Source organism: Cyprinodon tularosa, unplaced genomic scaffold, assembly GCF_016077235.1.
Source record: "Cyprinodon tularosa strain WSP-4 unplaced genomic scaffold, ASM1607723v1 ctg1005, whole genome shotgun sequence".
NCBI lineage: Eukaryota > Metazoa > Chordata > Actinopteri > Cyprinodontiformes > Cyprinodontidae > Cyprinodon > Cyprinodon tularosa.
The window spans coordinates 128596-144015 of NW_024037789.1; the positions used below are offsets into that span (position 1 = coordinate 128596).

At 36.7% G+C, this 15420-nt stretch overlaps 1 protein-coding gene across 2 annotated transcripts in view; it reads left to right on the forward strand.

The window, feature by feature from the left end:
- LOC119777612 (transient receptor potential cation channel subfamily M member 4-like) overlaps positions 1–6936 on the forward strand; it is a 28447-nt gene extending 21511 nt beyond the window's left edge. For both annotated transcript variants that reach the window (XM_038276569.1, XM_038276577.1), the window contains exons 18-28: positions 490–536; positions 648–886; positions 1070–1185; positions 2790–2922; positions 3010–3184; positions 3474–3639; positions 3719–3900; positions 4530–4662; positions 4782–4854; positions 6519–6612; positions 6774–6936. In XM_038276569.1, the coding sequence (XP_038132497.1) occupies positions 490–536; positions 648–886; positions 1070–1185; positions 2790–2922; positions 3010–3184; positions 3474–3639; positions 3719–3900; positions 4530–4662; positions 4782–4854; positions 6519–6612; positions 6774–6805 (1390 nt within the window). In that variant the 3' untranslated portion in view covers positions 6806–6936. The remainder of the gene's footprint in view (positions 1–489; positions 537–647; positions 887–1069; positions 1186–2789; positions 2923–3009; positions 3185–3473; positions 3640–3718; positions 3901–4529; positions 4663–4781; positions 4855–6518; positions 6613–6773) is intronic.
- The last annotated feature ends 8484 nt before the right edge of the window (positions 6937–15420 follow it).

The following is a 15420-nucleotide window of genomic DNA, read 5'->3' on the forward strand; positions in this document are numbered from 1 at the left end:
ATTAATAAGTGAAGTTTTTCATTGGCAATTACTCTGAGCCTTTGTGGAAATGCTGCTGTGGAAACTTTTACACATCATGTGATATCTAGTGGTGGTGTTATGATGATACAGGCAGCTTTAGTATAAACAGTGAAGCAGGATCTAGAGCTATGGCATTAGAATGATCCAATCAAATACAAGTCCAGATCAAAAGGAATTTCATTCTGTGGCAAAAAATAAATTCATGCAGAGGAAGGTCACAGTCCAATCTCACCAGGCTGAAGGTGTTTTTCAAGCGTGTTAAAACCTGAGCCTTAATAATATGTCACAATTTTGCATACCTTTTAATTTGCAAAAGGTTTAGGAACCAAATGCTTTTTTATTCACATTACCATAATCTACTACTTTGTGCTTGTTTTGCATAAAATCAGTGAATCACTTTAAATATGTGGATGCAGTCACACATCTGTGTAGTAACTGAATTAATTCACTGAAATCTTTTATTTTTAGGGAAGCTGACGGAGAGGCCCACATTCCCGGAACTCCTATCAGCAGAGGTGAGGCATGTTAAAGAAGTTAAAAGTTAGTTAAAAAAGTGGAAGGGAAGAAAAAAAAAAAAGTAAACATAATTGGTGCTGGTTTCAAGATCTTTTCTTGTTTCATTTCAGATGTCCCTGAAATCTACACCCCACCAAAGCGTCCGTTCATATTGTCCCGCTGGCGTCAGTTCTGGTTTGCTCCAGTCACAGCCTTCATGGGGAACGTTTTGATGTACTTCCTCTTTCTCCTCCTGTATGCGTATGTTCTGTTGGTGGACTTCAAGCCGCCACCTCCATCTGGTCCAGCCATAACGGAGTACATTCTGTACTTCTGGGTCTTCACCATGGTGTGTGAGGAGATAAGAGAGGTGAGTGTGATAATCAGTGTAAAATGACTTTAAAAGATTAATGTCCAGTTATTGTTAAAACAGAAATAATCTAGTTTGTCAGTTGTTTAATCTCCATGCCATGAGTTTAAACTCTAGAATGCTTTAGACGCTTGTTTCTTTGTTTTATTTCCAATCAGTTACTGTAATGTTTACCCCCTTCAGACCTTCTTTTCAGGGGTGATGAACTGGCGTCAGAGGCTCCGAGTCTACATTCAGGATGTTTGGAATAAGTTTGACCTCCTTGCTATTACTCTTTTCATCTTGGGATTAGTTGGCAGGTATTAAATATTGCTGTAGATAATTTACAAAGCTTCCATAAAGTTGAACTTATCCCATTAAAAAAACATCCCCTTGTGGGATGGGGCCCTGTGCACATATTACCTCTAGTTAAAATACTTTGGTTGCAAAACTCTTAAACTAGACTAATCATTTATTAACTAGCTACTAGTTAAAAATAAAAAGAATAATAAAAACTAGAATGAATATGGATAAAAGCAGTAAAGGGGTTTAAAAAAAGAATAGAACTGAAAACAAATAATATCTAAAACAGTGCAGTGATATAACAGAGGTGTGTGGATGTTCATGTTAAGGAAATTAGCCCTAAGGGGGCGGAAAAAAAACAACTTTTTTTGGATTTATTCATAAAACTACTTCATGATGCAAATCAGAGGGGGAAAGAAAACGCTATTAAAAAAAAAAAAAAAAAAGTTTCAGAAATAATTTGAGTCCCAATGATGTGTTAATTAGCCATATGGTCGCTAATTAACATGGACTAGGGTAGACTAGAGTTAGGGACTGCAAATAGACTCCCTCTACCACTACTTGGCATTGGTGATCCCTTTTTTAGTGTTTAATTTTTATCTGCATGAGCAATTATTCGATGTTCAGAAACATGAGAAAATGAGAGAAATAGTGTTGACAATGAGTCAACACTATAAACAAGTAAAAAAAAAAATTTTTTTTTAAAGAATTGAGTGAATAAAACAAGCAAAAAAGTATTTTGATCAGTTGGGGAATTTTAAACCAGTGTGTGAACTTAAGCATGATTTTGATCTATCTTTACACTCCTTGTAACCACACTTATAGTATAGATCACAAGCAATGTTTAATAAATAAGCCTTATGGACACCATTATTGCTGAAAAACATGTCTGTCCATCTCACTTTATTTGCCTTGATTCCAGTCAAAGATGCCAAATGGTGCACAAATATGGACAGAGTCCCCTAAATTCCTGAAGGATTTTTTTCCCATGTTAAGCGAAGGCTCAGATTAGTCTGTATCTAAGTAACTTTATGCTAGGAAAACACAATATAATTATATAATTATGAGGTATTTCATTTGCCTGGGTTTACCAGAGAGGTCTAACTGTTCTAAAACTTAACTCTTTGTGGATTTTGCATTTCAAACCCTAGGTTTTCCATAACTGAACCATTAAAAGTAGTCAAGCCCATTTCTCCTTGTGCAAGCTCTGTTTAATAGTTGCTTCGCTCATACAAGCTTACTTTTTCAAAAGATCTGCTATTTTACCACTATGTCAGACTCTCCACCAGTAAATGAAAATTGGGACAAGCACGTTAGATGGCATTATGTAAACACATCACCTGAATGATTGACAATAAGAGGACCGCTTATTTTGATGATCAACCCAGAAAAAGAACATCCTCCACTATACCTTTATGCAATATTCCAATTGAAAATGAATTCTTTATATAAAAAAAATATAGACTTTTATTTCAGAACTTCGTTCATTACATTTCACTGGACAATATCTACAGATTATATAGCATTACCCCTTTTCACTGATTTCAATGTCATTTAAAGATCGACCACTAGATGGTGCTGTTGCTTCAATAATTTAAAAAGAACTTTTGATTTGTCCTAGGATGTTTCGGTGGACTCTTGAGTTTGGAAGGGAAGTCTTGTGCGTGGGCTTCATGGTCTTTACTCTTCGTCTCATTCACATTTTTGCCATTCACAAAGAGCTTGGGCCAAAAATTATCATTGTTGGCAAAATGGTGAGAATTTTACTCAAGCACATTGTGATTATACTTAATTTTTTATATAGTGCAACAATTACAGGATACTTTTTTTTTTCTTTAAAGGTGAAAGATGTCTTCTTCTTCCTCTTTTTCCTGGGAGTGTGGATCATGGCGTATGGCGTAACAAATCAGGCTTTACTTTACTCCTACGATCCTGAGTTAGATCGTATCCTTCGTAGAGTTTTCTACAGGCCTTACCTGCACATATATGGACAGATTCCTGTGGAGGAGGTAGATGGTAAGATGTTCGAGTTTGATCTAGATACTTTGCAGGTCTGAAGAAGAATAGAAATAAAAGTTTAGAATGGTAAATAATTTCCATCTTCCCGGTCCATTTTTTTGTCCACTTGCCTTTTCATCATCCATCCCTGTTTCCATTTGTCTGTTCATCTATAAATTTTTAGTCAGTTTATGGGCTTTTGGAGAGTTGATTTTGGCCTTGATAAAATAATACCTCCAGTAAAATCATGAAAGAATGAAAGTGTATTTTGAGATTTCCACTGATGCCAGTGTTTTTCCTGCTTCAGTTAAAAAAGATTGGGATGTTGAATGCACAACCAACCTGACACTGATTGAAGGAGGTTCAGAACCATGCAGAACATCATTGAGTAACTGGTTAGTTGTCATTCTGCTGGTCGTTTACCTTCTGGTAACCAACATCCTTCTCATCAACCTGCTCATTGCAATGTTTAGGTAGGTAAATGGGGACCGTACAATTGAATTTCTTTTTTTTAGATTCAATGTTTACACCAACTTTGTCATATTCACACAGCAACACTTTCACTGAAGTGCAAGCGAACAGCGAGTCTTACTGGAAGTTTCAACGTTACAACCTGATTGTTCAGTATCACTCCAGACCGTCACTGGCTCCTCCCTTCATCATCCTCTCCCACATCAATCTCTTTATCAAGAGGAAGATCCGAAAAGTGCCCTCGGTCAAAGTTCAGCACTTTGGTCAGTATTTTGATCAGAGAAGATGTGTTCTATTAATTGATTTGAAAAAGTGCATTTCTGTTTAGCAAGTAAATGTTTTGAGTTTCAGTTCCCAGGAGATAAAAAAAAATCCTCCTAACTGCATTGTATCAAAAGTAAGGTTACACAAAAAACAAAACAATATTTGCTATGATAATGCTGTGAATTGCCACAGCGATACTGATTACAATTGAGCCAAATGTTCCCATTGACATAAGGAGTATATCCAACCAACAAGAACATTATAGAGATTTGATAAGTCAATATGTCAGACTTTAAAATTCTATCAGACCAAATTTTGCAGCTTAATTGTTTGGAAATATGGTTTAATTTTTGTTCTAAGACACTGGTTCACAAAAATATTTGCGTTAAAAGAACCTTTTGGCTAAAATAGAGCAAACCATGAGCCAGGCGTTCTTGTCCAACATTAGTGTCTGACCCGGTATTTTTTTAGTAAGCAAATGTTATTGAGGTGTATTGTGTCAATAATTTGCCCTTCATGGTTCATGCCATTCTTACTGCTTTTGTTCACTGTCATTTGTTCCATCCACCCTCTGAAAAAGGCTACTGTTATTTACAGTTACGTCACCATCTTGCATTGTCTGTTTTAGTTTTGCAGTTAAATAGGAAGGATGCCAACAGATTAATGACATGGGAAACCATCCAAAAGGAAGATTTTCTGTCGGCCCAAAACAAAATCCAGAAAAGCAGCGACTCTGAGAGGCTTAAAAGGATGTCGGTCAAGTGAGTTCCCATAACGTATTTTAGTTAAATTAAACTGGTGAATATGTTCAAGATGCTGTTTTCTGTAACTGATTATTTATTTTAGATATATATTTTACTTTTTTTATTTACCTCCCCAGGATGGATGGTGTTGCTAAACATATGAGTGAAAACAGAGACTTTGACCAGAGACTTCGGGTTCTCGAGAATGAGGTGAAAATCAACTGAAATTTTTTTTTCCAAGAACCTGCAAAGGCTCGGGCCTTACCTTAAAAAATATAATGACAAAAAAAAAGAGACAGGAATAACATAAACCTAAAATAATAAAATTCCCAAGCTACATTCTGGCAATGAATGCATCACTGCATCTGAACAGCCTATTAAGATCAACAAGTACTTTAATTGTTAGGGCCAACATGGATATCTGAAAATAACCGCTTTACCTTTCATTATGAAGTTATAAGGAAGTAGTTCTCAAATGTAATGTTCAAAGTTTTAAATCTTAATTGGAGATGTCGTGATGAACAAGTAGTAGATAAATAAAAAATAAACAAAAATGTTAAATATCCAAATCATTTTATTGAACTTTCCAGAACATTAGTACGGATGTTACTGTTTATGCCCCTTAAGAAATCACTTACAGTAAATGAATTATCCAAGTTAAAAGGAAGTTGTAATATCGGTGAAACTAGGTTCAAACTGATTGATACCACAAATAGTTGCAGTCTGTGTAACCCGAGCCTCTTGGCATTGTCCTAGTTTGCCAAATTTCCATGACGCTGTCTATTTGATAGACAGGGTGCGTGAATATATGGCGTGCCATATGTTTATTCTTTTACAATTGCTTTGAACTGAAAAGAGCCTTCATTATGATCCACATAATCCAAGCCCTCTCCCACAGATGACTATTACAAAAGGAGATGGGTTAGGATGCAGGCAAAAAAAACGCATTGAGCAAGAACTGGGGAGTAGAACCCTGAACTTGAAGTCTGTTTTCTGAACAGACAAGTATTTTATTTGTTAGAGCAGTAACAGTCAGATTTAAATAATATACATATATATATATATATATATATATATATATATATATATATATATATGAGTAAAAATTTTATAGTCAAAGGTATAACTAAATGTTATACATATATATATATATATATATATATGAGTAAAAATTTTATAGTCAAAGGTATAACTAAATGTTATACATGCATATCAAGCTAAAATGTTGCAATGTATGCCTCCTGTCAGCTGCCTAATTAATAAGTATAAGGCCTAAAAAAGTGTATTTCACTTTTCTACCACTTTTTTGATTTTCATTCAATTCTGAGTATTCAAAAGAAAATTCCTCCTTTGTGTAATATAAGATTTAACAGTTCCATTACATTAATCATATTTTTTCTAGGAAAAAAAAAAGAACCCTCAGTGAAAACGCACATCACTGTTCTGAGTCTTTGCTTGTCAGAATTCCAGGCTAATATTAGCTTGCTTCTTCCGTTTTGAGATGACATGTTGATTTAGCTCAGATCATGTTTACATCTCTGTTCCATTTAATTGCATTCAGACAATGTTGTTCTCCTGCTTTTAAAAGGAACAGCTCGTCAAAGACTGTGGTTATACTGCATTAGCATGGTCACATTTCTCTCCTAGGGTCACATTTCTCTCTCAGTTGAGCCTCTGCTAAGTTTGCCCTATGAATAAGGCATGGTATATGTCAGGAATTTAATAATCACTACTAAGGTAAAAAAAAAAAAATAGTAATGATAAAATCCTCAAATCAGGATTGTTTTTTTTTTTTTTTTGTTGGGTAAAATTTACTTCTGTTAAGAAAAAATAACGAAATAAACTCAACTTTGCCCCCCTCTTCCTCTGCCTAGATGGAAAACTGCTCAAATGCCCTGAGGTGGATTGTGGATACTTTAGCTCAAAGTGGTACATTTAAGCCCCCCCGACCGCCACCTACATTCAGAGGTAAATCACAAGAATAAGCATGAAGGCTGGGTCTGTCTTTAGGAACAGTTGACACATTTATATCGGTCTTTTTAGTTCGTTACTCCATACTAGAAGGTATTTCGCTGGAATGCACTTCTAAGTCTTGTAATTTCTTTTCTTTTCTCCTGTTTCCCACATAGATGTTGTTCCCAGTTCTTCCAGTTCATCATAAATCCTTGTTGACAGCATTTGTGAGCCAGAAAGGATTGGCCTGAAAGGGAAATGACACACTAACAGCTGGTTAAGGCAACAAACTGTTAACACTTGTTTCCACCCATCATTATCATTAAATTAAAAAGAAAACAAAAGTGCTAATGATCGTTCAGCACACCCTAACCTGCAACAGTATTCGTTCTCTGATATTATTGCCTTCATTGTTCTTGTTATAGTTACATTTTCCTTATGTTTACATTATAAGCATTATATTGTTTGTACTATAATTGAAGGGGTAAGCTAAAAGTATATGCAGTCTTACTTTAATGCTTCAAAACTACTTGGTGTTCTTTAAATCATTAGTGGTTGTTTAAGGCAAGTTACAACTGTCATTCAGCCTAAGAATTTTACTTTTACTGTCTTATGACTTTTATTAAATTAGGTCGATTTTTGGATCCTTTTTGTACTGTTCATAATAACTGATTTTTCAGAAGGTAGGAGCCAGTGGAATTTCTTTTATTGAAATGGTATTTAAAGACATTATTACTCTGTATTTCTGTTTTATACTCTGTTACATTTGTAAAGTACCAGGCCAGTTTTGTTCTTAAATCAGTCTATTAAAAATTTTAAGAAGATTTTATTCCTGCATGTTTCTTTCATTAGTTATTTCCCTTCCTAAAGTTCTACAGATAAAAAAAAATTAATGCAGTTCTGAAGAAGCTTCTATTTGAAGACAATATCTCAGGGTATTCTGGTATCGTAATGAGAAAACCCTAGGTTTGTTTTGTCACAAATCGGTCTTTCCAAAATAATCTCTGAACCTTTTCATAATGGTTCTCAGACCAGAGGAAGCCTTTTAGCATGTTCAGCATTTTTAAATGACTGGCCTGGATGCTGCTAACCCCAACAGATGTTTTCATTAGAGACCACCTTCTCCAAAAAACAACCTAGAGAATACATGCAACATCTTTCTGCAAAAAAAATGTTTCTAAAACTGCTGACAGAGGGGCAGATTATAAATGGGTCTGAATAAAAACTGAGGAATCTGTGTAGATGTTTTTAAGGGATTGGGGCACTACAAGTTTGAAAGCAGAACACACATTTCCTAAATATAGCTGCTCTGTCCAGTAAACAAAAAGTTCTTTCAAGTAAGCCTAAGTCATAACCAGATAAGTATGCATTTTTTTCCTAAGGACTCAGATGTATTTTCTAAAGGAATCTTCTAAAATTAAGAGGAAGGTTTTTCAGATTTTACACATGTTGAGGGATGACAAACTCCACCTATGGATTTTATGGTTTTGGCTTCAAATTTGGTAAGCATCCCTTTAGGACATTTGAAATTAAAATGTGTAATAAAAGAAAAACCTTTTGGTAAATGTAAATAGGGCTTGACCAGGTCAAGTCTTTATTCCTGCTTAAAAAAAAATATCCCTGTAACTTTTCTACAGACAGGCAGAATTACAGCATGAGTAACTGTGCTGTACTTGATGCCCAACGGTACGATGAACCCACTCTCCCTAGAAAAAGAGGCAATTTTTCCACTTGGAAAGGTTCCTCTCTGACCCTTGTCACCTAATCCACTTCAGTCCTGTCATAAGACGGATAACATGATGCTTTTGCTTTTTTCATTGAAGGAGTTACTGTGGCTGTATGGTGACGCCCAACAACCGGCATTGGCCATTTGGCTCTAACTTTCACCTATATAATCTGATTTTAATCATATTTAGTATGACCAATCCCAATCCTGTCCCAAACTTATCCAGGCAAACAATTGGTGTTGAATTACTCCAAAGGACCCTTTCATTAGCCATGCTGTCACTGAGGATTAAGAAATTAACGCAGCATACTTCAAAAATGTCTCTTGGAGCCATGGTATAACACAAGAAGTCCACAAGTTTGGTTTACAGCAGCATCTTTTGTCTTTTACACATATATCTGAGTGAATCCCTCCAATAGATTTTGAACTGCAGACTTCAAAATGGCTTGGTGCCTTCTAAAGCCATTGAAAAACTTCCTTTTACACTCTAAGGCTCAGTCACAATACAGACTCTATAGCTAAAGTAGAAGTGCGCTGGGGTTCACCATGATTAGTTTCCCAATAGTGCTGGCAGTAAGGAAGGAGGTGAGAGAAAGAGCCTAAATGCTTCTTTGGATTGGATGCCCTCTGGACTCAGTGCAGGAGGGAAACAAAAGGGTTCTTACCTAAATTAACATATCTGTTGGATAATGTCTCCCACCTAATGCATGACGCTGTTGCTGAACTGGATATCCCTTCAGTGACAGACTGCTGCATACTAAATGCCCCAGGGAGCGTTATCATAGATCCTTCCTCCCAGCAGCTGTAAGACTTTATAACCATCACTGTTCCCAACAACCTCAATAAGTTATAACATTCATGCTGATTTTTGTACAGTTTCTGTCTTAGTCAGTTAAATAACATGCTGCTGTCATTTTTGCAAAGCGCTGCTGTTGCTTTTTTTCAAATGACCATTACTGTTAAAATGTCCACAGCTGTTATTGATGTTTTTCTATATTTTTCTATCTCTTATTTTTATATACTTTTCTAAGGTCCACTTCTATAACCTTTTACTGCTGCAACACCACAATTTTCCCGTTGTGGGACAATAAAGGGATTTTCTATTTCTATTTTCTATTTCTTTTTGCATAATGACCTCGAAATGTTCCTATCTGGAGCTAGAGAGCTGTAATGAGTCCCACAATCCTTTCAGGACTTAAAGGCCCAGACCACCAGAAAAATATATTATTTCTTCATATGTACTCTGTGATACATCGAAATGTACACACTTCATATGGTTTTGGTTTTATAATGGAGAGCATCAGCTCTTTACTATATTTCTGTAACTTGTAATTTTGTAGTTCTTTTTAAGAAGGCTGTAGTCCCAATTTGGCTGGCATTATCCACATGTGTTTTAGTTGAGGAAGCGTTGTTCGGAAGGCTAAAGGCTGCCCGCATTCTGCACACTATCCCCCACTTCCTTTCCTACCAATGACAGAATTCTTACTATTGACGCTACAAAAAGTGAAATCACTAACTTTGGAAACATTTTGTGGACTGCTTGGGTTCAGTGGATCTTGATAACTGTAAGTCCAATAACAACAATGAATGACAAGACGTAACAGAAGACAGCTTAAGGTGTTGCAGAGACTTGCAGATACTTCAGCAAAAGGTGATGCATTTAAAACACAATGACGTCACCTACAACTAAAATCACTTTCAAGTATTTAAAACAAAAGTCAGATGCGTGTCTGTGGGAAAGGCTTAGCAGTTAACAGTTATATAACAAACACCCAATGTGTCACTGAGCCAATCCTTACTGCCTAAGGTGATGCAAAGGTAGATCCATGAGGAAAAAAGGGGCGATATTGCAAAATCAAGTTCACACCCAAAAATCATAATGGTTTTGAGTGACTGGCGGGGCAGACTTAGTCATAAATGTCTCACATTTAACATTCGTACCCACCCGTCATTATGACAAGATTTGAAAACAAATTATTAAAAACACTTAGACACACGCAAGTGGTGATAGCATTGCGCTTGGGTCTTGGAGGTTCTGAGTCCAAGCCCCAATACCACAGAGAGCAACTCTGGGTTCCTGAGCAAGCCCCTTAACCCTACACTGCTCCCCAGGTGCTGCATAATGGCAGTCAACCGCTCCCCAAGGGGATGGGTTAAATGCAGAGAGTTCTTTCGTTGCTCTGTAGTTGTGACAGTGTACTGACAATAAAAGTTGAGATTTTTTTATTTAAGGAATTGATGAAATTATGGTAATTCTTTCAATTTATGTTTTTAGGTGTATGTTTAATTGAATTTTGATCCAAATTTTCGTTCGGTAACTATTGAGTTAATTACAAGAGCTGTCATAGTCTATGTGTTATTTAGCCTAAAATATTGATCTCCTCCATCTAATGTATTAAGTGGGGTTTATTTAACAAGAGTGTTTCAAGAACTAGCTTGAATTTTTTAACATAACTTGAATTTTTTATTTGTCAGAAGGTGGAGGCCTACAGATATATACCACCCTGAATAATATTGTGTAATCACCATAGGTTTTGTCTTCCACACACATGGATATCTAAGGGATAATTGCTGCTCTTTAAGGTTCTTTTTTTCTTTTTCTTGTCTCATACAGGTGTGGAAGCAGACTTCCAGGAGTTATTGTATATCTTCTGTGTTGTCTATTTTAGCAGTTTAAAAAAAAAAAAATTTCTTACCTCCCTTTCCGCCTGAAATAATTTTCAATAAAGTATCATATACAAGTACCAAGCGGAGCCTTATGGCAGCAATCTTGATGGTCTGCTTATGAAAGCAAAGCTGTTGGGCTATAATCTAGTTCTGGGACATCCATATTGGCATAACATGACATACACTCAAAAAAAGAAGCTGAATGCATATTTGCTTTTAACTGTTCTTCTGAGATTAGAGCAGTGGCGTCTGGCCGATAGAGGACGCTCGGGTGACGCCCCACCAGCCCAATGACCTTGATTAAGACATAAAAAAACAAATTAAAATTAAATTATAAAGTGTAAATATTTTTAAATATAATACCGGTATATTTTTTTATATATGCAAGATAAATATTTAATCTTTAATGACAAGTAAAGAGTAATTTCATTTTTGGCGGATTGCTGACATATTTCTGCTTTAGGGAGGAAAAATGTTTGCTCATTGACTCTCGTTAAAAGTTGTCCATGCGCATCGGCTCCTCTGCAATACAGATGTATAGGATAATTCTGGGTGCACCAAAGCTACCGCCTATGGGGTGGCAGGAACTATCATTGTTGTGTGGGTGATTGACAGGCCGAGTTTGCAGGAGGGAAGCAAACTTACCAAGAGAAGCTGGAAGTGAAACTGTTTGCACCTGATCAGCCGAACATCAAAATTAATCAGCAGTCCAAAGACAGTTGGAGATGGTACCCTCTGTCTTTTTCCCGGACCTGGTTTAGCTACAAGGTTTGGCTAACTGCATGCAGCGAGGCTAAGGCTTTATTCTGCTGCCTTGACTGCCTGCCTTTTTCTTTTTTCTAACTTCAGGATCTGACCCAGCATGGATAAAGACAGGTAGGACTGCTTTAAAGCACTTTAAAAAAAAGTAAAATATGCATGAACAATCTGGGACTCACAAGGAAAATAATATAATATAGTGTACTTTTTCTAGATGTTTGTTAATTTGCATAGTTGCTCTTAAATAAACACATTCTCATTTATACAATAGAAATATATAAAGACTGACTAATAGCTTCTCAGTTATTAAACTGGTAAATAATTTTTTTAGGTTTGTGACACAATATTGGACCATGCAAAACACAGATATGCCTTCACAAAGCCTCAGAAGGGCAAGAAAAAGTAAACCTGTACATGAAATTATGTTTTGTTTTTATAATGTTTGTTGTTGTTGGCATTCACATAAATATACTGGTGTGATAACTTAGTACATGTTTGATTGGTTTTTGGTACATGCATGTTTTTTTTTTATGTATAGCTGCCTTTTTTGTATTAGTATGCATCGTAACACCTGTCTAAAATAAAAAAATAAATTAACCCCTGGAACTGTACATCATCCAAAGCAAGAAGGAAGAACCTTTCAAGTAATATGTCAACATGACTTTTTAGAGAGAAGAAATCAAAAAGCATGTAACGCTCATCAAACATCATGTCACTTTCTGAAGGCCTAGAAAAATGGTTACGAGTGAATTGGAATGTGCAGAAACCTTCCCGTATCTACAATAAGAGCATAATCTAAAAGTTTTTAATCGCTCAAATTGGAAAAAACAAAGCTGGACCCAGACCAAGATTCTTTTTACCACTGCAAAGATTGTGGAGGATAGCAAAGGAAGATTTTTTGTTTTTTTGTTTTTAGACTATATTAAGAGTCCTGGTCAAATATGATTCTTTCTGTGTGTGCAAATGTTGGGAAACGTTAGATAAGGTAGATAAGACAACCTAAGTGGAATTTTCCCGCACCAAAAAATTTTTGAAAAAGGTTAGGTTTTCTACATTCCTTACATTGACCTTACCATAAAAATGAGTAATGCTGTGAGGCTTTTTAAACCTCTTCCCCAGGGGGCTAATGACTGGCGTATTCTGTAGTTACGTGTATCTGAATGAAAAAAGAAAGGGTGCTGTCACATTTCAGTGCCTGAAAAGAAAAAAAACCTTTAGGGCAACTGACAGCTGAGTTCTTTAGAGATAAGAAGCACTTTTTAAATATGGCTAGTTCTGTAAGGTTATATTAGGGTTTGGCTTTTCTCATTCAATTATATTTAGGTCATTTAAAACTCGTGGGAGCAGCATATACTGAGGACTGGAGTGTCATAGATGTTACAAAAGGTGCATGGTGCCTGGTTTCAACATGACATGGCTCTACTGAAGGTCACATAGTGGAGCAAATTATTGAAGGAGCCTTTACTCTAAATAGTTTGCTGGACCAGCTGTCAATTGCATGAAGCAGCAGCTCACACTGAGAAAGAGTAATCACTTTTTGATCCATAGCTGCCCTGATAATGCAGATATACAGCCGAGGAATATTTAAAAGATTCCATTGTAAACTATTTATCTAAATATAGTTAATAGATATATAAATAAATACATTTACCCTTTTACCTGCTTTAATGCTTTGATAGACAAACATGAAAGTTAAAACACTGCATGTCTAAAAATGTAACTGTGGAATGTGCACACTACAATCTTCTTCATTTCTATTTAAATCCACTCCATACATCAAACTGACACTCTGTCTTCCTGTTCTGACTTCTGTCTGAGCCTGTGATCGTTTTACAAGCTACCATTTTAAAACCTTTTATCTGGCTTTGTAAAACTCTCAGCTCATAATACTATGCCATTTTTATTTAGATTTATTTCCCCAGAAGCCACATTGTGAAAACCACAGGGGGCTGCAGCGGCTAGCCTGTAGACCCCCCCTGACAGCTGGCTACTCTGTAGCAGATCCAGTCATGAGTCCAGGGGCTAAAGGGAACACTGTGCTCCAGCAAAGGCACTACGGAACAAGGGGATCTACACCCAACCATGCAGCCACCAGGAATTAGCCAGCACAAAACCAAGCACCAAGCTCTTAACACCTGTAACCACCAACACACCAAGGTGTCAGCCAATCAACAGGAAGTTTGATATCAGAGGGAGATGGCTCTACATTTAGTGGGGGCCTGAGAAGATTCAGGAGCAGCCCAAGATCCAACCTGACAAAGAAAGAAGCACACAATCACACGTTCCCACAATCAAGCCCACACATAGAGACATTCATAACTATGCACTCAACACAATCCCACCCAGTGGTCGTAATTGCCCACACAGAAACTCTACTCCCGAATCCATGACGCTTTACCCCAGGGGAGCAACCAGCCCCCTGGATATAGATGGTGATTCCCCTCATCCCGAGTCATGCATTGCCACACCTGGCCCAGAACCAGAATCCGACCCCAGACCCACATAGTCCCCCCGGCCAATCCTTTCAGAGGCAAGGCCAACAACAATGGAAGTTGACCAGCAGGCATCACTGCTGCTCTTCACAAGAAGGGTATCAAACAAAATTGAATTGCTAAAGTTACTGGTTGTACAGAGGGCTTGTTGTTCAAAGAGTAGCGATGGAAAGTTCAGCGATAGAAAAACTTTTGGCAGAAAAATGAAGCAACAGGAATAAAATAAGCCTTAGGAGAATTGTTTTCTAATAAAGTAGCCTGGGCTTTCGTAACATCTCTGCAGAGTAGTTGTCTCATCAGCACAGTGTGTTTATTAATTATTCATGCAACAATAGCCCAATCCTGTTTTCTTTGGTTGTATGTAACAATTAAAGTCTTCCACTGTGTGGTACAGTCTATAAAGTGGACTTTATAGTGAATGCATTTAACTGACCGGAGAGATGATAATTAATTTTCACTGTCATGTAACTTAGCCTCCCCACATGGTGCCTGCGCAAACTTTGTTATTTGTCGCTGCCACAACAAATCACATAATGCTTTGTGAGAAGAGCTCTCACAAAGCAATCTGGGATATATCTGCTTCTCTAGTGAAAATGGATGATCATTACCTTTCAAGGAGCATTGTGAAATATTTTGAGTCCACTACATTTTCGTCCACTAGACGTTTGGACACTCATTTAAAATGGCGTAACCAGTAGATAGGGCACTATAGTGCCCTATATAGTGATTAGGGTGGAGTTCCGAGACAGCCTTTGAGAAACTTAGTATTGGATTTGCTTTGGCTTTGGTCCATAATCTCAAAGCTAAGGTATCAAAGGAATCACTCCATGTATGATCATCATATGCATATGACATCAAACAAATGTTCAGTTATAATACTAAGATGTTTGGAGTATGAGTTTGGCCAATAAATCCTATGACCAGTGTATTGATATTTGCTATTGAGTATTACCATGTTAAATATTTACTGTGTTAAAAAACTAGATGGTAAATAAATAACTTTTCTTAAAAGAGAATGTATTATTTGTCACCTAACATCTAGAATTGTTCCCCTCATGCATACTTTCTTGTGCTGTTTTCTAACCTTCTTTACAGCAACTTCATGCAGAACAGACCCAATCAAGCACACACCCCTTCCTCTAACACACTGTTAGGGACATCAGTAGCATTCTTCCTCGG